The sequence below is a fragment of the Carcharodon carcharias genome, chromosome 15, assembly GCF_017639515.1.
Source record: "Carcharodon carcharias isolate sCarCar2 chromosome 15, sCarCar2.pri, whole genome shotgun sequence".
Classification (NCBI taxonomy): domain Eukaryota; kingdom Metazoa; phylum Chordata; class Chondrichthyes; order Lamniformes; family Lamnidae; genus Carcharodon; species Carcharodon carcharias.
The window spans coordinates 6,570,036-6,596,276 of NC_054481.1; the positions used below are offsets into that span (position 1 = coordinate 6,570,036).

The window sequence follows — 26,241 nt, forward strand, 5'->3', positions numbered from 1 at the left end:
CCCTCTCTCCCCCCCCCACCCAAACCCCCTCTCTCCCCCCCCCCACCCAAACCCCCTCTCTCCCCCCCCCCCACCCAAACCCCCTCTCTCCCCCCCCCACCCAAACCCTCTCTCTCCCCCCCCCACCCAAACCCTCTCTCTCCCCCCCCACCCAAACCCTCTCTCTCTCCCCCCCACCCAAACCCCCTCTCTCTCCCCCCCACCCAAACCCCCCCTCTCTCCCCCCCACCCAAACCCTCTCTCTCCCCCCCCACCCAAACCCTCTCTCTCCCCCCCCCACCCAAACCCTCTCTCTCCCCCCCCACCCAAACCCTCTCTCTCTCCCCCCCACCCAAACCCCCTCTCTCTCCCCCCCACCCAAACCCCCTCTCTCTCCCCCCCACCCAAACCCTCTCTCTCTCCCCCCCACCCAAACCCTCTCTCTCCCCCCCCACCCAAACCCTCTCTCTCTCCCCCCCACCCAAACCCCCTCTCTCTCTCCCCCCCACCCAAACCCCCTCTCTCTCTCCCCCCCACCCAAACCCTCTCTCTCTCCCCCCCACCCAAACCCTCTCTCTCTCCCCCCACCCAAACCCTCTCTCTCCCCCCCCACCCAAACCCTCTCTCCCCCCCCCACCCAAACCCCCCCTCTCTCTCCCCCCACCCAAACCCCCTCTCTCCCCCCCCCACCCAAACCCCCTCTCTCCCCCCCCCACCCAAACCCCCTCTCTCTCCCCCCCACCCAAACCCCTTCTCTCTCCCCCCCCCACCCAAACCCCCTCTCTCTCCCCCCCCCACCCAAACCCCCTCTCTCCCCCCCCCCACCCAAACCCCCTCTCTCCCCCCCCCCCACCCAAACCCCCTCTCTCCCCCCCCCACCCAAACCCCCTCTCTCCCCCCCCCACCCAAACCCCCTCTCTCTCCCCCCCCACCCAAACCCCCTCTCTCTCCCCCCCCCACCCAAACCCCCTCTCTCTCCCCCCCCCACCCAAACCCCCTCTCTCTCCCCCCCCCACCCAAACCCCCTCTCTCTCCGCCCCCCACCCAAACCCCCTCTCTCTCCGCCCCCCACCCAAACCCCCTCTCTCTCCGCCCCCCACCCAAACCCCCTCTCTCTCCGCCCCCCACCCAAACCCCCTCTCTCTCCGCCCCCCACCCAAACCCCCTCTCTCTCCGCCCCCCACCCAAACCCCCTCTCTCTCCGCCCCCCACCCAAACCCCCTCTCTCTCCGCCCCCCACCCAAACCCCCTCTCTCCCCCCCCCCCACCCAAACCCCCTCTCTCCCCCCCCCCACCCAAACCCCCTCTCTCCCCCCCCACCCAAACCCCCTCTCTCTCCCCCCCACCCAAACCCCCTCTCTCTCCCCCCCCCACCCAAACCCCCTCTCTCTCCCCCCCACCCAAACCCCCTCTCTCTCCCCCCCACCCAAACCCTCTCTCTCTCCCCCCCACCCAAACCCCCTCTCTCTCCCCCCCACCCAAACCCCCCCTCTCTCCCCCCCACCCAAACCCCCTCTCTCTCCCCCCCACCCAAACCCCCTCTCTCTCCCCCCCCCACCCAAACCCCCTCTCTCTCCCCCCCACCCAAACCCTCTCTCTCTCCCCCCCACCCAAACCCCCTCTCTCTCCCCCCCACCCAAACCCCCCCTCTCTCCCCCCCACCCAAACCCTCTCTCTCTCCCCCCCACCCAAACCCTCTCTCTCTCCCCCCCACCCAAACCCCCTCTCTCCCCCCCCCACCCAAACCCCCTCTCTCCCCCCCCACCCAAACCCTCTCTCTCTCCCCCCCACCCAAACCCTCTCCCCCCCCCCCCCCCCAAACCCCCTCTCTCCCCCCCACCCAAACCCTCTCTCCCCCCCCCCCCCCCCAAACCCTCTCTCTCCCCCCCACCCAAACCCTCTCTCCCCCCCCCCACCCAAACCCCCCTCTCTCTCCCCCCCCCCCACCCAAACCCTCTCTCCCCCCCCCCACCCAAACCCCTCTCTCTCTCTCTCTCTCTCTCGCTCGCCGACTCGCGCGCTGGGACCAACTGCCAACGTGGCCCCTGCCAGGCAGGGCGAGAAACCCCAGAGCGGCGTCCGCGCAGCGCTTTGCGGCAGCAACCCGGTTTGCGGCAGCTGGTTCCGAGGCGGTGACTGGAGTGGGGGAAGAGTTGGGAGTTTTGTGTGTGTGTGTGTGTGTGTGTTGGAGTCGGGGGGGGGGTGGGGGTGGTGGCGGTGGGGCGGTTGTTGGAGAGAGAGAGAGAGAGAGAGAGAGAAGCGGGAATGTCTGGTGGCTGAAGCAGGTAAGGATCTTGACCCCGGCCCCCGGGGCCCCCGGGCCCACAACGGGGAACATGTTTCAGATCGAGCAGTTGGTGCCAAGTGGGTGCGGGTCTGCAGTTCAGGGGGTTGGAGGTGGGGGGGAGGGGAATAAACAACACATTTCTGCGTCCGAGGTTCTGGTTTCGGTTGTAAAGGCCCGTTTTAATCCCAAAAACCCACCGCTCTAGTGTTTTGATTTTAATCGTGTCGATTCAGTCCGCTGGTTAAACGTCCCATCTGGCAGTGCCGGCGCCTTGGGGGTCGGTGCGGATCAGATCCGAGCTCCCCGTGTGGCTTTGTTTACCGCAGCCATTGGAAAGATGTTGTCTCCCCCTCCCCCCTCATCTCCCCCTCCCCCCTCATCTCCCCCTCATCCCCCCCCCCCTCCCCCCCTCATCTCCCCCCCCCTCCCCCCCTCATCTCCCCCCCCTCCCTCCCTCATCTCCCCCCCTCCCTCCCTCATCTCCCCCCCCTCCCTCCCTCATCTCCCCCCCCTCCCTCCCTCATCTCCCCCCTCCCTCCCTCCCTCCCTCATCTCCCCCCTCCCTCATCTCCCCCCTCCCTCCCTCCCTCATCTCCCCCCTCCCTCATCTCCCTCATCTCCCCCCTCCCTCATCTCCCTCATCTCCCTCATCTCCCCCCTCCCTCCCTCCCTCATCTCCCCCCTCCCTCCCTCATCTCCCCCCTCCCTCCCTCATCTCCCCCCTCCCTCATCTCCCCCCTCCCTCATCTCCCTCCCTCCATCTCCCCCCTCCATCTCCCCCCTCCCTCCCTCATCTCCCCCCTCCATCTCCCCCCTCCCTCCCTCCCTCATCTCCCCCCTCCATCTCCCCCCTCCCTCCCTCCCTCATCTCCCCCCTCCATCTCCCCCCTCCCTCCCTCCCTCCTCTCCCCCCTCCCTCCCTCCCTCCTCTCCCCCCTCCCTCCCTCCCTCCTCTCCCCCCTCCCTCATCTCCCCCCTCCCTCCCTCATCTCCCCCCTCCCTCCCTCATCTCCCCCCTCCCTCCCTCATCTCCCCCCCTCCATCTCCCCCCTCCATCTCCCCCCTCCTCTCCCCCCTCCCTCCCTCCTCTCCCCCTCCCTCATCTCCCCCTCCCTCCCTCATCTCCCCCTCCCTCCCTCATCTCTCCCTCCCTCCCTCATCTCTCCCTCCCTCCCTCATCGCCCCGTCTCTCCCTCCCTCCCTCATCCCTCCCTCCCTCCCTCATCTCTCCCTCCCTCCCTCCCTCATCTCTCCCTCCCTCATCTCTCCCTCCCTCCCTCCCTCATCTCTCCCTCCCTCATCTCCCTCATCTCCCCCTCCCTCATCTCCCCCTCCCTCATCTCCCCCTCCCTCATCTCCCCCTCCCTCATCTCCCCCTCCCTCCCTCCCTCATCTCCCCCTCCCTCCCTCCCTCATCTCCCCCTCCCTCCCTCCCTCATCTCCCCCTCCCTCCCTCATCTCCCCCTCCCTCCCTCATCTCCCCCTCCCTCCCTCCCTCATCTCCCCCTCCCTCCCTCCCTCATCTCCCCCTCCCTCCCTCCCTCATCTCCCCCTCCCTCCCTCCCTCATCTCCCCCTCCCTCCCTCCCTCATCTCCCCCTCCCTCCCTCCCTCATCTCCCCCTCCCTCCCTCCCTCATCTCCCCCTCCCTCCCTCCCTCCCTCCATCTCCCCCCCTCCCTCCCCCCCTCCCTCCATCTCCCCCCTCCCCCCATCTCCCCCACACCTCCCTCCCCCCATCTCCCCCCTCCCTCCCTCCCCCCCCCATCTCCCCCATCTCTCCCCCCCCTCCCCCATCTCTCCCCCCCTCCCCCATCTCTCCCCCCCTCCCCCATCCCTCCCCCCCCTCCCCCGTCCCTCCCCCCCCTCCCCCCCTCCCCCATCTCTCCCCCATCCCTCCCCCATCTCTCCCCCCCTCCCCCATCTCTCCCCCATCCCTCCCCCATCTCTCCCCCTCCCCCATCCCTCCCCCCCTCCCCCATCTCTCCCCCATCCCTCCCCCATCTCTCCCCCATCCCTCCCCCATCTCTCCCCCATCCCTCCCCCCCTCCCCCATCTCTCCCCCATCCCTCCCCCATCTCTCCCCCATCCCTCCCCCATCTCTCCCCCATCCCTCCCCCATCTCTCCCCCCCTCCCCCATCTCTCCCCCCCTCCCCCATCTCTCCCCCCCTCCCCCATCTCTCCCCCATCTCTCCCCCATCTCTCCCCCCCTCCTCCATCTCTCCCCCCTCCTCCATCTCTCCCCCCCTCCTCCATCTCTCCCCCCCTCCTCCATCTCTCCCCCCCTCCTCCATCTCTCCCCCCCTCCCCCATCTCTCCCCCCCTCCCCCATCTCTCCCCCATCTCTCCCCCCCTCCCCCATCTCTCCCCCCTCCCCCATCTCTCCCCCCTCCCCCATCTCTCCCCCCCTCCTCCAATCTCTCCCCCCATCCTCCAATCTCTCCCCCCATCCTCCAATGTCCCCTTCTCCCCCCCAATCTCTCCCCCCACCACCTCCCCAATCTCCCACCCCCCCCCAATCTCCTCCAATCTCCCCCCATCATCTCCCCTTCTCTCCCCCCCCCCAATCTCTCCCCCCACCACCTCCCCAATCTCCCACCCCCTCCAATCTCCCATCCCCCCCAATCTCCCATCTCCCTCCCCCCTTCCCTTTTAAACATCTTCCTTCCTTCCTTTCGCAGGCTGTGCTTTGTGTTTCCCGGCCCGATTCTCGGGAAGAGTACTCGGCTCAGTTATCCCCTGGTTGCGCGACGAATTGCATAAGTCGGGGAACCCCCCCCCCCCCGCGGGAAGTCGAGCTTTTACTTTTAGTCGGATCCTCGCCAGTCTGTTTTATTCAGGAACGCCGCTGTAATTTAGCGAAGTCTGAACGCTTTACCCGAACCTCTGGTAACTTTACTTTTGTCGAGGACCGTTGAATGAGAGAGCAGGAGTTAGGCCACTCGGCCCCTCGAGCCTGCTCCCGCCATTCAATAAGGATCCCGGCTGCCCAGAATGTAACCTCAACCCCACGTTCCTGCCCGTCCCCGATGACCTCTCACCACGTTGCCTTATCGAGAATTTACCTAACTCTGCCTTAGGGATCTTCACAGACCCTGAAATTCTCTTCCTCAAAAGTCTCACAACCCTCTTGAGACAAAAAAAAACTTCTCATTTCTGTCTTAAATGGGCAACCCCCTATTTTTAAGCTGTGTTCCCTAGCCTAGATTCTCCCACGAGAGCAAAGATCCTTTCCACATCCATCCTGTCAAGTCCCCTCAGGTTCTTATATGTTTCAATCAAGTCGCCTCTTACTTTTCTGTACTCCAGGCAATACAAGCCAAGCCTGTACGGCTTTCCTCATAAGACAATCTGCTTATTCCAGGTATTAGTCCAGTAAACCTTCTCTGAACTGCTTATAACATATTTACGTCTTTCCTTAAATAAAGAGACCAATACTCCACATGTGGCCTCACCAATGCCCTGTATAACTGAAGCACAACCTCCCTACTCTTCTATTCAATTCCCCTTGCAGTAAATGTTAAGCTTTGCTAATTACTTGCACTTACAGATTAACTTTGGTGATTTATGCACTAAGACACCCAGATTCCTCAGAATCTCAGAGCTCTGAAATCTTTCACCATTTAGATAATGTGCTTTTTTATTCTTCCTGTCAAAATGGACAATTTACATTTTCCCAAGTTATACTCAATTTGCCAGACATCTCTCTGCCTACTCGCCTGACCTATCTGTATCCTTTTGTAGCCTCCTTATGTCCTCTTCATAACACACTTTCCTACCTATCTTTGTGTCATCAGCAGATTTAGCAACCACAACATCGGTCCCTGCATTCAAATCATTTACATAAATTGTAAATAGTTGAGGCCCCAGCACTGTGGCACATCACTCGCCACATCCTGCCAACCAGAAAATTTATGCCTACCCTCTGTTACCTGTTAGCTAACCAATCTTATATCCATGCCAATATGTTGCCCCCTACACCCTGAGCTTTTATTTTCCACAATAACCTTTGATGTGGCATTGTGTCAAATCTCTTCTGAAAATCTAAGTACAGTACACCCAGCTTTATCCACAGCACATGTTACTTCAAAGAACTCCAATAAATTAGTTAAACATGATTTCCCTTACACAAAACCACATTGATTCTGCCTGATTACCTTAAATTTATAAGTACGTATTGTGTTGCCTGGCCATAAAAATTGGGAACATTCTAGATTTGATTACAAATGTCTGCTGAAGTCGCAGATTTTCTCTTGGGTTACAGAAGGAAAATGGGCCGGGGCTGTCTTTTCTGATTGTGGTCCAGTGACCTGTACTGGAAGTGTATGTGGATGTCTGACGAGAACAGGATCAGGCTCAATTGTGATGCCTTGTGTAGTTGCATAGCCTGTCAACGCCACTGTCAAGGTTTATAAATGAAGAACGATCGAAGAATCAGAGGGTAGCTGGTTCCTTTTGGAATTGTACTTCAAAGAGCTAATTCCTACATGAGAAATTTGCCAAAAAATAATGATAAACATGTCATGTGGCTTATATTATGTCAGTGACAGTTTCTGTCCCCTCTGCCTCTTTAGTTGGTGATCAGGAAAGTACCTCAAAGTTTGTAGAACCTGTATTGATATTTGATAATAGCCAACCAGGTTATTGTAATGTCTGAATGGAGGCCAAAATGTGCCCTAACAGGGGTGGCCCATGAAAGCTGATTAACACAACCTGAGCAAATAGATGTGTTATTGTCTTAACATGTACCAACTAAATATGACTTGGTTATGCACAAATGTATTATATATTATGAAGTCCTGCCAAAAATTCAAATTTGAATGTAAAGAAAGTAAGTTGAATGGCAGTTGGTGGATTAAAATGGAGGACTTGTGGTGTAGTCGTTGCATCCCTGCCTCTGAGCCAGAAGCTGTTCCAGTCCCACCCCAGGGCTTGCTAGCCAACGAAGTTACGTTCACAATGCAGCCAAACAGGTTGAGAATCAATCTGTAAATCCTTCCAACATGCCAGTGACAGGTGGTAAGAGTGGGAGAGATTCCTGGCCATGTGATGGAGCCTCTACCATCACTATCCATAGCTCCAGACTACAACATGCATATAAAACTGCAAATTGCCACAGCAACATGGACTCCCTGAGTAATGTATAACACATACACTGATGGATTAAAGCACAATTTGTCATATGAATGAGATTAAATTCTAGTGCATTTTGCACATTCCCCTGAACTAAAGCAATATCAAACTTGATTTCTAATAATTTCATGCAGGGAAACATAGTACATTTGTATATGTATTTTGTATATATGGAATTAAAAAATTATATTTGTAAAATGTCTTTCACAAACTCAGACATTAGTGTGACAATAACCAAGTAATCATTACCAGTATGAAAACAGAAAGTGCTGGAAAAACTCAGCAGGTCTCTCAGCATTTGTGGAGAGAGAAGCAGAGTTAACGTTTTGAGTCTAATATGACTTCTTCAGAATTGGAGAGAGGTAGAAATGTGATGGATTTTATGCTGTTGAAAAAGGAGGGCGTGGGGCAATTGGAGCAAAATAGAAGGCCAGGGGTAGGTTGGAGGTCAGGAGAGATTAAATGATAAAGATGTCATGGAACACAAGACAAAGGGAGTGGTAATGATAGTATTAAAGACTAAAATAGCGGAATAAAGGTCAGAACTGTCTGAAATAGCAGAATGTGTTAATAGCAGAAAAAGGGTCAGCACTACTTGAAAGCAAAACATGGAGAACAAGAGACAGACTAGCACTTTCAGGGACAAGGGGAGAATCAAAATGGTGGACAGAATCATTGGTCTGAAGTTGAGTCCAGAAGGCTATAAAGTGCCTAATTGGAAGATGAGGTGCTATTCCTCCAGCTTGCGCTAGGCTTCACTGGAACACTGTAGCAGACCAAGGATAGAAATGTGAGCATGAGAACAAGAGGTGAAGTGAAATGGCAAGCAACAGGAAGGTTGGGGTCATGCTTGTGGATTCCACAAAGCATTCACCCACTTTGTGTTTAGTCTCCCCAATATAGAGGCAACCGCATTGTGAGCAATGAATACTGTAGACTTTTTTTTATTCATTCATGGGATGTGGGAGTTGCTGGCTAGTCCAGCATTTATTGCCCATCCCTAATTGCCCTTGAGAAGGTGGTGGTGAGCTGCCTTCTTGAACCCCTGCAGTCCATGTGGTATAGGTGAATCCAGAGTGCTGTTAGGGAGGGAGTTCCAGGATTTTGACCCAGTGACAGTGAAGGATCAGTGATATATTTCCAAGTCAGGATGGTGTGTGGCATGGAGGGGAACTTCCAGAGGGTGGTGTTCCCATGTGTTTGCTGCCCTTGTCCTTCTAGTAGATGGTACACACTTCTGCCAGCATGTATCGATAGTAGAGGGAGTGAATGTTTGTGGATGAGGTGCCAATCAAGTGGGGTGTTTTGACTTGGGTGGTGTCAAGCTTCTTGAGTATTGTTGGAGCTGCACGCATCCAGGCAAGTGGAGATTATTCCATCACACCCCTGACTTGTGCCTTGTAGATGATGGACAGGCTTTGGGGAGTCAGGAGGTGAGTTACTCGCCAGAGGATTCCAAGCCTATTGCCTGCTCTTTTAGCCACAGTATTTAAACGGCTAGTCCAGTTCAGTTTCTGGCCAATGGTAACCCCCCAGGATGTTGATAGTGGGGGATTCGTTGATGGTAATGCCATTGAATATCAAGAGGCAATGGTTAGATTCTCTCTTATTGGAGATGGTGATTGTCTAGCATTTGTATGGCACAAATGTTACTTATCACTTATCATCCCAAGCCTGGATATTGTCCTGGTCTTGTTGCTTTTGGACATGGACTGCTTCAGTATCTGAGGAGTCATAATTGGTGCTGAACATTATGCAATCATCAGTGAACATCCCCACGTCTGACCTTATGATGGAAGGAAGGTCATTGATGAAGCAGCTGAAGATGGTTGGGCCGAGGATACTACCCCTGAGGAACCCCTGCAGTGATGTCCTGGACCTGAGATGACTGACCTCCAACAATCACAACTATCTTCCTTTGTGCTAGGTATGACTCCAACCAGAGAAGAGTTTTCCTCCTGATTCTTATTGACTCTAGTTTGGCCCTCCTGCCCTCTTAATTGTACCAGGGTTGATCTTCTACGTTGATGGTAATTGTCGGGTGGGGGATATGCCGGTCGAAGAAATTACAGATTGTGGTTGAGTACATTCCTGCTGCTGCTGCTGACGGCCTACAGCACCTCATGGATGCCCAGTCTTGAGTTACTAAATCTGTTCGAAATCTATCCCATTTAGCACGGTGGTAATGCCACACAACACAATGGAGGGTATCCTCAATGTGAAGTGGGACTTTGTCTCCACAAGGACCGTGCGATGGTCACTCCTACCGATACTGTCATGGACAGATGCATCTGAGGCAGCCAGGTTGGTGAGGATGAGGTCAGTATGTTTTTCCCTCTTGACCCAGTCAAGCATCTATGTCCTTTAGGAATTGGCCAGTAGTGGTGCTAACAAGTCACTCTTGTTGATAGACATTGAAGTCCCCAACCATTAGTGCTTCCTCCAAGTGGTGTTCAACATGGAGGAGTACTGATTCATCAGTTGAGGAGTGGGGTGGGTGGTACTTGGTAATCAGCAGGAGGTTTCCTTGCCCATGTTTGACCTCATGAGCCTTCATGGGGCCTGGAGTCGATATTGAGGTTTCCCAGGGCTACTGTCTCCCGACTGTATAGCACTGTGCCGCCACCTCTGCTGGGTATGTCTTGCTGGTGCAAAAGGACATACATCTGCCAGGGTGAGATTTGAACATGGGTCAGAGCATTACCCTGGGTCTCTGGATTTCTTGCCCAGTAACAATACCACTACACCACTGCCAGGAATGCAAGTAAATCACTGATTCCCCTGGAAGGAGTGTTTGGGGCCTTGACGGTGAGGACGGAGGAGGAAAAGGAGCACGTGTTACACCTGCAATTGTGTGGGAAGGGGATGAAGTGTTAGGAGTGATAGAGGAGTGGACCAGAGTGTCACAGAGGGAAATATTGGAAATTAGCAGATCTGGATCGTCCATTCCCTCAAATGCTGGAACATTTTTCCTTAATTTTTTTCCCCCACCTATCTGCCTTAATTAACCTTCTGGGCCATTCACTCCACATCTTCACCACTTGTTGCATAAATTAGTCTGCACATCTTCCCTCTTCTAAGCTTGAGTTTTATCCACTGGTTCTAGAATTTATGGCAATTTTGAATATGTTATTGGGTACTATTTTGTCCATTTTCTCAACAATCTTGAAAAATGCTCCCTGAATCTTATCATTCAAAGTAAATAATCCTAAACTATTTAATCTCTCCTCATAACTCAGATGCCTAAGATATCGATAGTTCAGAAAGGACTTGTCATTTTAATAGTCCAATATCTCCTAGTCTAACCTTTCTGTCCTCGGTCTCCTTTGCTATTCCAGTGATGCTCAACATAAGCTCAAGGACCAAAAGCTCGTCTTTCAGTTGGGCACTTTGAGTCCCTCCAGACTTAACATTGTGTTCAGATCATAACCTTGGCCCCCATTTATTTTGGATGGCAACTGTTGGTCATTCTGCTTTTCTCATTTACAATGACACATCTAGACACATTTTTTGTTTCTTTACTAGTCCTATTACCATCTCCTTTTACCTTGCACCATCATTCCTTTTGTCATTTAACCTCCACTTGTAAACCTTTCCATTTGTTCTCCCCCTACCTTTTTCTGCTAGTAATGGCTTAAAACCTGTTTTTAAAAATTTATTTTGGGACCAGTGGCAGCCTTCCATCTTGTAAGGTGAGGCGTTAGCACCATGGTCAACTCTGTTAAGTATCGTGTGGTGTGGCTCATTTGCTGAAAAGGTGCATGATTCACTGATCTACTTTCTTGGCCTCTCTTGGCCAGCTGAGCTTTTATTTCTGATTGCCTCTTCTAATGCCTTCCAAACGAGTCGGCCTACAGAGGTCAAGGCCGTGAGTGACTGTCTCCCAGTTGTCAGTGTCAAGCGTCCGCCATCTTCATTCCCCACTTGCAGGTGTCTTTGTAGCGAAGGTGTGGATGCCCAGTTGGTCATTATTCAGTGGCCAGTTCACCATGGAGAACGTCTTTGGATAGATAACAGCTGTATACCCAATGAACGTGGCCAAGCCAAAACAGTTATATGCTAATGAATTAGTCTACTTCAGGAATGCTGAGCTGGTGACCTTGTCCTGCCAAGAAATGCGAAGGATATGCCTGAGACAACAAAGGTGCAAATTGTTCAGGCTTTTCTCCTGCCTAGGACTTGTGGAGCGGTGCACTAAGGACATAGGCTTGGTAGACTCAGTTTGGCGTTCTCAGCCAGGTTGGACATAACAGCTGCAACTTTTGCAATACCTATGTTGATTCTAGCATCAAGTGACAGATTGCTGATGATTATAGAGCCTAGATATGTGAAGCTATGAATAACCTCCAGAGTCACATTGTCAGTGCTGATAGATGGCAATATGACAACATCCTGGACAATGACATTTGTTTTCTGTTCTGATGGTCAAACCAAACACTAGGCATGAGAGAGTCTGTCCATTTGCTGCTGAAAGTGTTCCTTTTTATGGAATGTTAATGTAACATAGAGCAAATCTCTGATGAGGACTTGGTGCACCTTAGTCTTGGATCTTTGGCAGGCAAGGCATTACAGCCTTCCATCAGTTCTGATGTGTAAATAGATCCCCTCAGTAGACAACCTGAAGCCATATGAAAGTAGCAAAGGGGAGAATGTGTCAAAAGTGTGTTGGTGGCAGAACACAATCCTGTTTGATCCCACTGTGGACTTCAAAGGGTTCTAATGTTGCCCTGTCATAGCTGACCTTACCCATCATGTTGTCAAGGAAAAAGGAGATGGTAAACACTGTAAACATTAGGAGGATCAAGCAGAAAAGATTGTGAAATTTGATGAGAACATTGTAAGCTATTAGATTGGCTTTTCCATTAATTGTGATGAATTACAATGAAGACAACAGTTGCACTAAGAGAGGAGTCTTTTGATGATATGTGATATGAATTGCTCAGTTACATAGGAATATAGGACTTAGGAGCAGGAGTAGGGCATTTAGCCCTTCAAAGCAGCTCTGACATTCAGTAAGATCATGGTTGATCAGGTTGTGGTCTCAACTCCACTTTGTCATCTACTCTCCATGATCCTTGTTATGTTTGTTGAGTTTAATTTAGTTCTTAAGCCAGTACATACAGTTTTATTTCTGATGCCTGATTCTGTTTGTTGTTCCACATCAAACTCTGTATTAAACAAACCCAGCCATTGTTCGAACATCATTAATAATGCAACATTGTTGATGGACCATTTCATTTTCAGGTCACCTTAAAGGTGCCAAGGATTGCAAGGACATAATATGACATTTTAATAACTGCGTTCTTTTGTAATTTCTACATAGGCAACAATAATACAATTGGCAACATAATTATTCGAAAACTTCCAATAGTTTGGATTCTGATTTGCAACAGACAACATTAAGTTCAGCAAAGCATGACCCCGTTTCATATTAAAGTATCACAGCCATAGTGGGTTCACCCTAAAGCAGTAACATTGAGTTTTGAGATTTACAGTAAAGGTAGCCATTTTGTAATTTATATAGCAATGTAGTAGGTTGTAAACATTGGTTGCTTAAGTCTTCAATTTAATTGATATGAGTAAAAGTGCATAAGATTTTTTTGATTAGGCAGAAGTTTAGCTGATATAATTCAGTCCTTCTTCATGATATGGCAGCATCGGCGGTGAAGAAAAGAGTTGACGTTTCGAGTCCTCATGACCCTTCAACAGAACTGAGTGAATATTAGGAGAGAGGTGAAATATAAGCTGGTTTAAGGTGGGGGCGTGTGAGAGAAGTGGGGGGTGTGGTTGTAGGGACAAGCAAGCAGTGATAGGAGCAGATAATCAAAAGATGTCACAGACAAAAGAACAAAGAGGCTTGGAAGGTGGTGATATTATCTAAACGACTGTGCTAATTAAGAATGGATGGCAGGACACTCAAGGTACAGCTCTAGTAGGGGTGGGGTGGAAAGACCAGCAGGGCATAAAAGATTTAAAAATAATGGAAATAAGTGGGAAAAGAAAAATCTATATAAATTATTGGAAAAAACAAAAGGAAGGGGGAAGAAACGGAAAGGGGGTGGGGATGGAGGAGGGGGTTCAAGATCTAAAGTTGTTGAATTCAATATTCAGTCCGGAAGTGCCTAGTCGGAAGATGAGGTGTTGTTCCTCCAGTTTGCGTTGGGCTTCACTGGAACAATGCAGCAAGCCAAGGACAGACATGTGGGCAAGAGTGCAGGGTGGAGTGTTAAAATGGCAAGCGACAGGGAGGTTTGGGTCATTCTTGCGGACAGACCGCAGGTGTTCTGCAAAGCGGTCGCCCAGTATACGTTTGGTCTCTCCAATGTAGAGGAGACCGCATTGGGAGCAATGAATACAGTAGACTAAGTTGGGGGAAATGCAAATGAAATGTTGCTTCACTTGAAAGGAGTGTTTGGGCCCTTGGACGGTGAGGAAAGAGGAAGTGAAGGGGCAGGTGTTGCATGTTTAGCGTGGGCATGGGGAGGTGCCATAGGTAGTGGTTGAGGAGTAGGGGGTGACGGCGGAGTGGACCAGGGTGTCCCGGAGGGAACAATCCCTACGGAATGCCGCCGGGGGAGTGAAGGGAAGATGTGTTTGGTGGTGGCATCATGCTGGAGTTGGCGGAAATGGCGGAGGATGATCTCCCGTGCATCCGCCCTCACACCTTCTCCTCCCTCCCAGAAACATGATAGCGTCTCCCTTATCCTCACTTATCACCCCACCAGCCTCCGCATTCAAAGGATCATCCTCCGCCATTTCTGCTGTTGTTCAAGCTTTCCTCCTTGCACTTATCAGGACAGATGCAAGAGTACTAAATTTCAAAGGGAGCAACAATTTATACTGCGTGAGAAAAGGGGTGCTGGCAAACAAGAACATGTGCCGGTATTGTGCCTTTTTTGAATTAAGCAGAAGCATGGAGGACAATAGTGCCCTGCTGCATTCTCCATGGCATTGCCTCAACCAATCAGAATTGACTTGCCAATCAATCAACACCCCTTTTCTCATGCAGTATGAATGATGTACTACCAAGAAACACAGAACAGAAGAATCAACAGACTTTAATCTAATAAAATATTAGCTGTAGAATATGATGTCATTGATGAAATAGCTGACACCAAGAGCAGTCTTTGTTTTAATGGGTGTACTTTGAACAGAAGTATATTTGTTAGTTTTAGTTTTGCTTAGTACAGGGTTGCCTCCCTTTTACTTGATATGATCCAGCTAGGAGCAAAAGTGCCAGTGCTAATGAATTCTTCTGATTTTAGTGGTTAAATAGTCCTATGAGCAGCTTCAATGATTACACCCCACCAGGAACATGTGAGATATAATTGATTCAGATTGCAAAAGTACTGTTGTGTCTCAGACTACAGTATTATATGGTCTGCTTGTAACTGTCAAATAAAGATTGCAAGAAGACTATGCTGTGGAGTGTGGAGTCTCGAACCTGATATTAGTTACACCCTGTAGAATGTATCTAACTTAAAAAAAAAATTCTGAAAGCCTTACAGACACACAGCAGTAAATTTAGTTGTCTCACTAACTTTATTTGTTACTTCACATCTACGTTGAAAGGTATATCTTGTTGTTGACACAACTATCTCACGTCCCAATATTGTTGACTAGGAGGAAGCAACTCTTAATTTGTACCACTGTTCCTTTGTGAGTGTATATGTTGTGTTCAGCTAGCATTTTGCTTTATAGTACTAATAATCATGTAAAGAAGTTAACCAAATAATGTTGACTTGTCGCAGGTCCTAAGCTTGTGTTATGTAGATGAAAGTAGTGCAGGCTGGGGAAGGCTAAATGCAAGACAAAAACCTGATGCAGCTGCTTCGCTATTTCCTTCTGAACAATATTTGCTTACGTTTTTGTAAGTACAGGAAGGAAGAATGAAAGGAAGGACGGATGAAAGGATGCTGAGGAGGTATGTAAGGCTATATAATGGATGGCAACAGAAAGGAGAATTCCTGCAGTAGGCCTGTTGGATGGCTGAATCAACCAGATGATGATGGCGGCGTTTCCAAACCGTGGCTCTGGAAAATCTCCAATTGCTTTTCAACAGTTGAACAGATATTGCCGACTAGTGGCAAAACGGTAAATTCTCATTGCAACCTATGATATTTACTACCTTTCCATACATGTAACACAAATAGATTTGCTTATTAAATATAGTGGTAAGATTTTGTATTCGGTACAAGCAAGGTTTTTCTGCTTCCCACAAGTGGCGTGCATGTTTTGAAGTTGAGCACTCCAGTAGGAAGGTAGCAATGTTTGATTATAATTTTCATAATGGTTGAGGCATCCTGCAACATTGACTAGAATCATTTTCATTTTGCTTCACTGAAGTTTTCTTGAAAATCTAATGAATATGCTTAGTGTCAGCTGTGTAAATTCATAATAGTTCATCCTGTTGTTGAGTAACCTTAAAAAAAATTGGCAGAGGTGCAAAGTAAGTTTTGTCATTGTAAGTGTTCTCCATGGCAGCAGAGACATTGCCCGTTTATGGGCAGTGTTCATCACCATGTAAACAATTTTTTTAAGCAAACTTGCCACTTATAACAAGCTTAATACAATTGATTCCCTCACCATAATAGATTCATTTCAAGGAAATTAGAGAGCTCTATTTAATAATTTTTATTGTTTTGTTGCCTTTCATCTCAGTTAGTGAGTCACAGAATTCTGTGTAATACCTGTAGTTGTGACATAAGTTGGTAAAGTTAATTGTCACATAGTGTTACCTGCTGGAACAATAGCTGAAGTTTGAAATGGGTACTTTTAGATATATTATATTTTTATATATAAGTTATTGAGTGACTGCACCGCTGTCCAAGCTTGGAAACCGATGCATTTACACAAGATGATTTGTGTGTAATAATTGTGATGAAAAATAATTATTTTACATAATTAGGGCTCTACAATGTAGAAAAATAATTAGGAACTTGGAATTCTTTAGATGGGACCTCAGAGCTCAAATAATTTACTGTGGCTAGAAATAGGAGGAAGGAGTGGAAATTCTTCACTAATATTGATCTTTAATTATGATATTTCTTTCAGCCACAACTACACCTCCACCCAACAAAACACATTTATTTATTGGTACACAGATACTGTGCCCTAACTTGAAAGCAAAGAAAAGAAAAAAATTCTTACACAAACAAATCTGTTAACTCTGTACCATCATATTCCTGCATGTACTGCTTTGTAAATAATACTTTAAATGTTGAATTGTTTGATTCTTCTCTGTTTATGGACATTTAGAGTAGGACAATATAATTAGTAATTACAATCATTTCCATAATGTAAGCATTGATACTTTCCTCTTAGTATGTGTGAATTCTTTTGTAACAATCTTTGCTCATGTGAAAGGAAATGATTGTATTATTTCCAAATGCAGATTCTAAAACTAGTGAATGAAACATAACATAAATCTTGAGTATATTTTGTATTGGAGGAACTGTTGTATACTGTTGGAGTACCAGAAATTTAGATACTAATCATGAGTATTTTGTCTTTTCTTCTAGAAAAATTGCATGGAGAGCAACAAATCCAAGTTAGAGTTGAAGGATTTTCCACCTCCCTCCCATCATGCTATTTCTAATTTATTTGCAAGTGCTCCACCTTCTGACATTCAGGCCTTTCAACAGCAGCAGTCAACTGGCACTAAAGTAAGCTGCTGTCCTCATTGTGGCAATGAGGCTTCTTGCTCCCTCCAAATTCCCAATGGTGATGGTTGCATTCATTCTGTAAAAGCTGGAGCTTTAGAACACACAAATGCTGGAACAGTCACACGTCAGGTAGGCTCAAGGCCTACTTTCCATTCATCAAAATCTTGTAAGGTGGCTGTAACTAATGACCGTTTAGCTGGACCCTGTATAGAGAATACTGTCTCTGGTTGTCAGCTTCAGCCACCTCTTTCCCAACATCTGTCCTGTTGTGGAAATCTCTTCAAACAGCTGCAGCCTTTCCACAGCAGTGTCCACAAGCAGCATCAAACTCCTATGCAACAGAGCTACAATGCATCCAGTTTTTTTTCCTGCATGGAACTCACAGGTGGGGTTAGAGGGCACTTGGAAGATCGTGTGAATCAAGCTGAGCTACCTAAACGTGTTTGCACTAACTCTTTACATTTTCACATGGCACCTATGTTTCTGAAGGGTTCACATTACTGTGATGATTGTTTAAACAAGGTTAGTATAATTTTACAATTTATTTGATTCAAAGATAAAACGATGAAAAGTGTATATTTAGAAATAGTTTCAATTCTTTAACTTTCAAACTTAAATTCAATTTTGAAATGCTGACGAGTTTGCACATGAGCAAAACGTTCAGTTTATCTGAGATGTTTTAATCTTTATTGCATATGTGTGGCTTCTAAAATTATTTATGCAGTCTGCAAGTAACCAGTGGAGGATTTTTATGATGCACTTGTAGCACTCAATTGTGTCAGAAAAGATGTTGCAAATGTGAAAAATGTGATGGCACAGAAAATTGTTCACAGTATAGTCACATCATCAATACTGTTCTGCAAAAAAAACCCCAAACCAAACAAATTCCAAATTTTCCTTGCTTTTGCTGTTCTGCACAACCTCATCCTCTAAGCTGAATCCTAATTGTTAACTGGGAAAACATTAACACTACCTGGCCTTCCCAAAGAGTCACTTCACTGCATGAATGTCAAGTATGTCAAAACATAAGCCATACCTATCTGTAAATGGATATAATTAAAATTGTAATACATGTATACTTGAAATACTTGCTTGTGGCTGCTAATTGTTTCCTCACCTTCTCCAATGTGTGCACTCTATTAAGTGACCTTTGTGAAATCTTATTCCATCCCTTCCCTCCCCCACATGTTACTATCCTCTATTCTAAAATAGACATCAGTGTACAATTATACTGATGCATCTACAATAATTAACCTAGTTGATTATTAGTAGCAGGCTGTTAACCATTGTGAGAGTGGGCTGTGTGCCATAATGCCCAAGCGTGACCCTATCCTAATCATGATGTCCATACGGTGCACTTTATGGGAAGGAGCAGAGATTACAAGTGGGAACCAAAGTTTTTTTTTAAACTTTCAAAGTCCAGCAACTCCAAGGATAATCTTAGAGACTGTACTGCTGGTGGATTGAAATTAGGTATGACAGTCCTCCTCCTCCATTGGCTTTGTACAACACTGAATGTCTACCCATTGGACCATTCTGGAGTGTAACCTTTTTAGAGATTTTTTTCTTCCCTTTTGCTCACTATTCACTGTGCTCAGCCCTGTGCAATAAAACTGTTATTCAGTTCTCCAATTGGATGCAAAGAAAGGCGCAGGAAGAAACTGTGATAACCTCTCTTGAAAATGGGAGGGAATTCCAATCAGCCCAGCTCCAAGCATGCAGCATGTAATTTTCTCTCACAGCTGGGCCTGTAGGCCCTTTTTGGAGGAGCTTCCCCATCACAATGATGATCTGACAGCTGTGGCCATATTTTAATTTCATACACTTAGAAGTCTTCAGAGAGTGCCTTCATCTTGAGGCATCCTCTTGTTCTCCCTACCTAGAGTAGCAGCATCCACTTTACTCAGTGGTGCTCATGATATTCCAGTGCTGGACTGCCTCCTATTGGCCCTACAGATTTTGGACCACACCCACTGTCTTTAATTGGACAGGGCTCTCAGAGCTAGCCACTTAATGGGCAATCCCTTCCAAAATCTCCCTGTGGGTACCGCTGCCAGCATTTGTGTGTTCCCAACTTGCATTTCATCTCATGAGATCAGGACCTGGGAACAAAAATTCAGCCCCTGATCTGTACTTACTGTCCCCTTAAATATTCAGCGGTGCTGAGCTGCTTTAAAATATAAATGCATTTTAATACAGAACCATATTACTGGGTAAATAATTTGGTGAAATAAAAAAAAATGTACTACTTTATTTTCGGATATTGTGCATTCTAACAAATTTGCAGTTGATTTTCAAATGTGGACTTCTTTCTTAAACTATGACTGACTGACAATTGGTATTGTAAAAGCAGAAACCTGCATAGAATAATGTAATCTGGTTTGTCTATTACACAAAATACCTATTGCCTGTTAATTTATTTGCAGAAATAATACTTTTGTATGAATTTCTCAAAAAGTTAAAGCAGGCTGCTTTGCATGTAATCTGAAGAGTTGTCATACTTTGTTTTTTTTTTAATCCTTTTGCAGCCACCTAGACATCCTGTTATAGATGTTACAAAGATTTGGCCAAATATTGCTCCACCTGCACAGTCTGTTCCAGTACCCATGTCTTTGTGCAATGGTGTTCAAATTGAAGGTCAAACTGCAGAGACACCAGTTTTAACAACAGGAAGCTTGGGCCTCCAGCCACAAAAGTATGGTATGTGATTGCAGTATTATCTTAACTTATGCTTTAGTACTCTTTCTCATTGATATTAACTTTTTTTTTAAAAGAAAATAACAATAATTCATGATCAACCATTATATAAATCTACATTGACACCACAACCCACACTCTCTCCACTTAGAGAAGGAGTCGTCAGATGAAGTATTTCAAGTTTTTGGAGACTCTGCTACATTGCATATGATTGGCACTCTCCAAAGTTATTGAATTATAAACTGACTACTAAGATGAGCCAACAACTGGACTTAGATTATTTGTTACACATATATTACATATACATATGTGTTCACACATGTATATGGAGAGCCCTTTAATTATAAGTTCTATTTCCTTGATGTATCTTTTCAAAAACAAGAATGATGATTGTTCATCGGCAAGCAGGCAACACAAACATGAGGGAGGCATCATAACCAAACCCAATCCTCCCTCCACCTAAAATGCACAGGGGGAGTTACTGAATAGTGATAAGGAGCAGGAACTGTGACTGACCTCACTACCCACCCACCCCTCTCTTCCAATCCATTCACCTTGCCCCAGCGTACGATTGCATAGGGCAATTATAGCACCTGTATTGTCACCCTGCCTGAGCACAGTTCACTCAGCATAGACTAGGATCAAAAGTGGAATCTGAAGTTCCACAGTGGCAGGTGCAGTTATTAATTGAGCTATCATGGGAGCAGGCTAAAGAAGATTCTGCGGTCAACTTTAGTAATATCCATGGAGTGACAAGCACAAGGTGTGCTCTAGAGGTTTGTGTTGTCCCCACCATTTTTCTTCTCAGAGTGCTTTGTATAGTACTCTTTCTAAGATCGATTGAGAATGAAAATCATGCCTAATCAGAATAAGTAAGATGGAGTATCAGTAAAAACAGATGGAAGATTAGGCATTTTGCTATTAACTACTGATCATTCTGTATTCAATTTTTAATTAGTCCTCAAATCAAGCCATTTAGTTCCACCTAACTTAAATTTCCTAAATTAAAATGTATCCTATTAATTAGCCAGCATTTTGAAGATTAATTTATTGATTATTAATGAATTGTCATATTTATGGATTTTTTAGAAGATGTTTCTCCAAGAAATAAGCTGCATCTTTTTTACTAAATTATTGAGACATCCATCAGTCAATTTGATACCCCCATGCCACTGAGAACTGCTCACATTATGCTTGTTGTTCACACAATTTAGAGTCAACATAAATTGCTGTTACATTCAAATGGGTGAGTTAAATTAATTCCAAGAGGTTTGCCTAATCTTCCATCTGTTTTTACTGATACTCCATCTTACTTATTCTGATTAGGCATGATTTTCACACTCAACTGATCTTAGAAAGAGTACTATACAAAGCACTCTGAGAAGAAAAATGGTGGAGACAACACAAACCTCTAGAATTGTGCTGCTGAAAGAATAAAAACCAATAATCACCCGTCAGATTCTTTCTATTTAAATGGAAATTTATTAAATTCTATTTAAATATCTTTTAAATGGAAAAGATATAGTTGGCGAAATGTTACAGTCCTGCCAGCAGCAGCCGGGGATCTTAATTTGGCAGGAGGCCAAAAATAGTTTTCTCGATGGTGGGATGAATTTTATCAATTAAATTCTCGGGACTTTTAAAGGTGGATTGAGCTCCCCAACGATCGATGTCGGGAAGCTCTTGTACATGCATTAGCACATCATGCATGCTCATTAAAAGTTCCCCCACCAAATTAAGTTCCCCGCCAGCGAGAAATTAGAATGGTCACATTCATGATTGCACATAAGTGATGTGCACCTGGCGAGGTAGACTTCTTCCATGATTAATAGTGAGATGCCGCTGCATTTGGGGAGTGTCTGCAAATGCCGGCCCATACTTGAGACCGGAAGGTGACAGTGCAAGTTACATGGAGGATGACCAAGGAAAGGTGGAATGGTTAGTGAGGAAGTGTTGAGCAGTAGCTGGGCAAAGATGGAAGGGATAGTGCAAGCTGTCTGGGTGGCCTTTAAACATGGCACCTGACCTTTGACCCCGTGAGGTAACAACAGGGACGGTAATTTTCTGCCCTCCCTGCCACAAGAATTGGCGAGTTCCTCATGGATGCATATGTAATGAGCTGTACAGCACAAGATCGTGCATGGATCAGCCATCCCACCCCACAATGGAAATCACTGTACTTCTGCACTCGCCACCAAACTTAGACTCCAGGAGGGAAGATTCCGCTCAGTATTTCTTTCAAATGGAAGCTTGAAAGCCAGTTTAAAACTTCAGTTGTATAAATAAAATTGATTTTAAAATACCTTGTAGTTGTCTTACTCCCTTTGTATGCCCTTCCAGAATGTTAGTTACATTGGCTTCCATTTCTTAAAGCACTGTACTAATAATGTTGTGATTATTTTTGGTCTTGTTTATATCAAAATGTTTCTGATATCCTGATTAATGGGTGTTAGTTATGGTTTAATGAAGAGTTCTATTTTCTATTTTAGAGTTCTGACAAAGAGTCATATGGACTCGAAACGTTAACTCTGTCTTCCTCTACACAGATGCTGTCAGACCTGCTGAGTTTTTCCAGCAATTTTTTTTTGTTTCAGATTTCGCAGTATTTTGCTTTTATCTATTTTTTGTGTTAGCTTTAAATTAAAAATAAAATGATAGGAGAATACAGCTTTAATTGTTAGCAGTGACAGTTACTGGGAAAGAAAGTACACTGGAAAATGTGGTTCTAATTCTGGGATGGATTTTTACAGGATCACCTGATGTTGGTGTTGTAGGACAGCAGGAGAATCTACCTCCTATCGGAGTGTTTTGGGATATAGAAAATTGCTCCGTCCCAACAGGACGATCAGCCATGACAATAGTACAGCGAATCCGTCAACAATTTTTTCAAGGCCACAGAGAGGCAGAATTCATGTGTGTATGTGATATTAGCAAAGAGAACAAGGAAGTCATTCAGGAACTTAACAACTGCCAGGTAAGACAGCTGTATAACCCACTAATACCAGTCAACTGTACTTTCTGAATATAAGGAATATAATGTGCTGTTAATTTTAAAAATAAGAAACAAGTACTTTGCCATGAAAGGTTTTTAAAGTGAAAGAATGACGAATGCTTCTTGCATTTCAAACTTTTGGAAGGTTAGTAAGTATATGCTGATGTCCTTTGCATTCAAATAAGTACCTCCCCAATTTTTTAATATTCTTTTGACTTCAAAGTTGTAAAACGGGTGTCCAGTCTGATCATGTCAGATTAAGTTAACTCTGCCCGCTCGCCCTCCCCCCCCCCCGCGCTTCCTATTCTTGATTCATCCCCCTGAGTTATGTGAATGAGACAGTACTTGTACCTTTTAGCGCTGAGATTTAGTGATTGAAAATTAGTATTATTTTATCATTTCTGTGTTTGCAGGTGACAGTTGCACATATCAATGCAACAGCAAAGAATGCTGCAGATGATAAACTTAGACAGAGTTTGAGGCGATTTGCTGACACTCACACAGCTCCATCCACTGTTATTTTGGTGTCCTGTAAGTAATCAGTGCTACAAAACTCTGATTTTCATTTGAAACACAGGAAAGGAACGGGATCCAGAAAGAAGCTCAGTGGTGTTGTTGCCACAGTGAAATTTATAAATTAATTGGGATTGGGTCTCTGTAATTTTAGGTGTTGGAAATCCAGAATGCAGTAATGAAAATGGATGAATATGTAACATAGCAGCAACACGTATTCTCTTAGGTGGAGATCAAGGCAAATTTTGCAAAGTATTCATGGTTTAGCAGTTTAATTTTGCATCACCCCTTACAAACATATCTTAGTAAAGTACTGAACAATGAGTGAACATTGAGGAAACTTTGTCCAGGCTTTTGTAGTTTGAAATAGAAGAGTGAGAATTTAATTTCAGTCAGAATTTATTCTTTTCAATAATTGTGACTTTATCATTTTGCAGCTGATGTTAACTTTGCCTTAGAACTGAGTGACCTTCGACATCGACATGGTTTTCAGATTATTTTGGTGCATAAGAACCAAGTTTCAGATGCGCTTTTACAACATGCACATAAGCATATCAAATTTGAGGAATTTGTTTCTAACTTACCACCGAGATTACCAGAAAAAATGCCAGTAAGTGTCTTCTAAAATAATAATTTAAATTAAAATTAACAAATTCTGAAATCTGAAGAATTAATGGATCATTTGAGACTTGCAGCATTGTTCATTAGGCAATTTTGCCCTATCTTTTCTCTTTGCAATTGTTTAAACAAGCTGGAACCCTCTTTAGCCTATTATGAAATAGTTTGCATAACATGTTACATTCCCCCAAAAGGCTATATTTTGTTAGATTCTGATGGGAGCTCTTAATATTTGTAGATTTGGGTACTTTACAGACCTGTACAGTCTGTTAATTTGTTTTTCGCATTGGTGAGGTTGCCTTTCTCCTGCAACACTTATATCTGAACAATGATTTAGGTTTTCACGCTGAAATGAAAGGTAGCCCAGGTACTTACAAGTTGTGATGTTTCAATTGGAAGTAATTGAATTGTGGGATCCCACAACTTCTGTCAGCTTTTTTAAAAGTGTATTCGCAATGGAATATTGCTGAATTATTCAATTCTTAACAAAAAAAAAGCAAATTTGATTTCACTTTCACTCTTGTTTTCTCATACTCTTGCTTACTCACTTTCCTACTTGCTCTTCAGCAATGCCATACTCTTCTGTATGCATACAATTTACCACTCAACAGAGACAGCAAGCAAGTAAGCAACCGACTGCGTCGTTTGTCTGATAATTGTGGTGGAAAAGTTTTAAGCATTACTGGTAGCAGTGCAATCCTTCGTTTTACAAGCCAGGAAAGTGCTGAGCGTGCACAGAAACGTATGGAAAATGAAGATGTCTTTGGCAATAAGATCCTAGTATCATTTACACCAAAAAACAAAGATCTTTGTGAGAGCAAAAATAACTGCTTTGCAGTTGAAAAAGCAAAATCCCCTAAAAAGGCTAGCAAGCTGACAAAACTCTCTCAGCGGAACAAAGGCCTTGATGAGCAGTTACAGAATGGTAAAAATTCTACAGTAAAGAATACACCCCAAGGATCAGCATTGAAAGACAGCAATGTCAGAAGTTTACAGGTAAATTGTTTGTTTAATACAGCTGAAATTACATGTGGGATCATGGGAACAACAATAAATATTACTGTGACTAATCTTTTTACAGATTGTGTGATAACGCTAGACAAAACTATATCAGCCTCCAAAGCAATGTAAACCATTGGGTGTGGTTTATTTGAGGATTGTGGTGATACACAATTGTCAGTGAAATGTAATTTGAGGTTAAAAATTGAGCAATGTGACTGGACATGTATTTGTGGTGAAATGCTGACACATACTAGTAAGGTCCCAGGTTCAATCCCCACTTCACTGCAATTCAGTAAACCTGTTGGAAGTGCATGGATGTGGACAAACAATAAAAAGAGCATTGGGCTCAGCTGTGTTTCTCCCCACAAACTTACATACCCTCACTATTAAAATTAATGGCCACTTGGGAGAGGTACTGGAGAGCAATCCCAAAGAGTAGTTATTGTTGTCAGAAAGAGGCAGGGCAGAGAAAACTGGCAAAGAAATGAAGTAACATGAGAAAGTGGATAGTGAAATATTCAGTCCTTCAAGAGTAAATTTTCACAGGCATTTGTAATCTAATCTATTTCCTGTTGAAATGTATAGAACATAGGAACAGGAGAAGGCCATTCAGTCCATCGAGCCTGCTCCACCATTCAGTATGATCATGCCTGATCAAACACTTAAATGCCTTTTACCCACACTATCCCCATAACCCTTTACGTGATTGCTAATCAGAAATCTACCAATCTCTACCTTAAACATACTCAGTGACTCCCACGGCCCTCTGGGTAGAGAATTCCAAGATTCACAACCCTCTAAGTAAAGGAATATCTCCTCATCTTGGTCCTAAGTGGCTCCGCTTTATTTTGAAATTAACACCCCCCCCCCCTCCCCCTCCCCCTCCCCCTCCCCCTCCCCCTCCCCAATCTATTCTTTTAAGTATTTTGCAGGTTTCAATGAGATCACCTCTCATTATTCAAAACTCTAGAGAATACAGGCCCTGTTTCCCCAGTCTCTCTTCATAAGACAGTCCCACCTTACCCAGAACAAGTCTGGTGAACCTTCGTTGCATTCCCTTCAAGGCAATAATATCCTTTGAGGTAAGGGGAGGTACTCCAGGTGCAGTCTAACCAAACTTCTGTACAATTGAAGCAAGACTTCACTACTCCTGTGCTCAAATCCTCTTGCAATAAAGGCTAACATTCCTTAACAAAAACAGAAGTACCTGGAAAAACTCAGCAGGTCTGGCAGCATCAGCGGAGAAGAAAAGAGTTGACGTTTCGAGTCCTCATGACCCTTCAACAGAACTAGGTGAATCCAAGGGGAAGGGTGAAATATAAGCTGGTTTAAGATGGGGGTGGGGGAGAGAAGTGG

The 26,241-nt window shown here is 45.8% G+C and overlaps 1 protein-coding gene across 4 annotated transcripts in view; it reads left to right on the plus strand.

The window, feature by feature from the left end:
- Positions 1-2,189: 2,189 nt before the first annotated feature.
- The window catches only part of LOC121288046 (meiosis regulator and mRNA stability factor 1), a 56,346-nt gene continuing 32,294 nt past the window's right edge, over positions 2,190-26,241 (plus strand). For 2 of the 4 annotated variants that reach the window (XM_041206309.1, XM_041206311.1), the window contains exons 1-8: positions 2,190-2,264; positions 15,279-15,492; positions 16,920-17,585; positions 19,592-19,763; positions 22,511-22,734; positions 23,166-23,283; positions 23,703-23,875; positions 24,451-24,879. In XM_041206309.1, the coding sequence (XP_041062243.1) occupies positions 15,340-15,492; positions 16,920-17,585; positions 19,592-19,763; positions 22,511-22,734; positions 23,166-23,283; positions 23,703-23,875; positions 24,451-24,879 (1,935 nt within the window). In that variant the 5' untranslated portion in view covers positions 2,190-2,264; positions 15,279-15,339. Of the gene's footprint in view, positions 2,265-15,273; positions 15,493-16,919; positions 17,586-19,591; positions 19,764-22,510; positions 22,735-23,165; positions 23,284-23,702; positions 23,876-24,450; positions 24,880-26,241 lie in introns of all 4 variants that reach the window. The other 2 variants (XM_041206312.1, XM_041206310.1) reach the window with 2 other exon arrangements.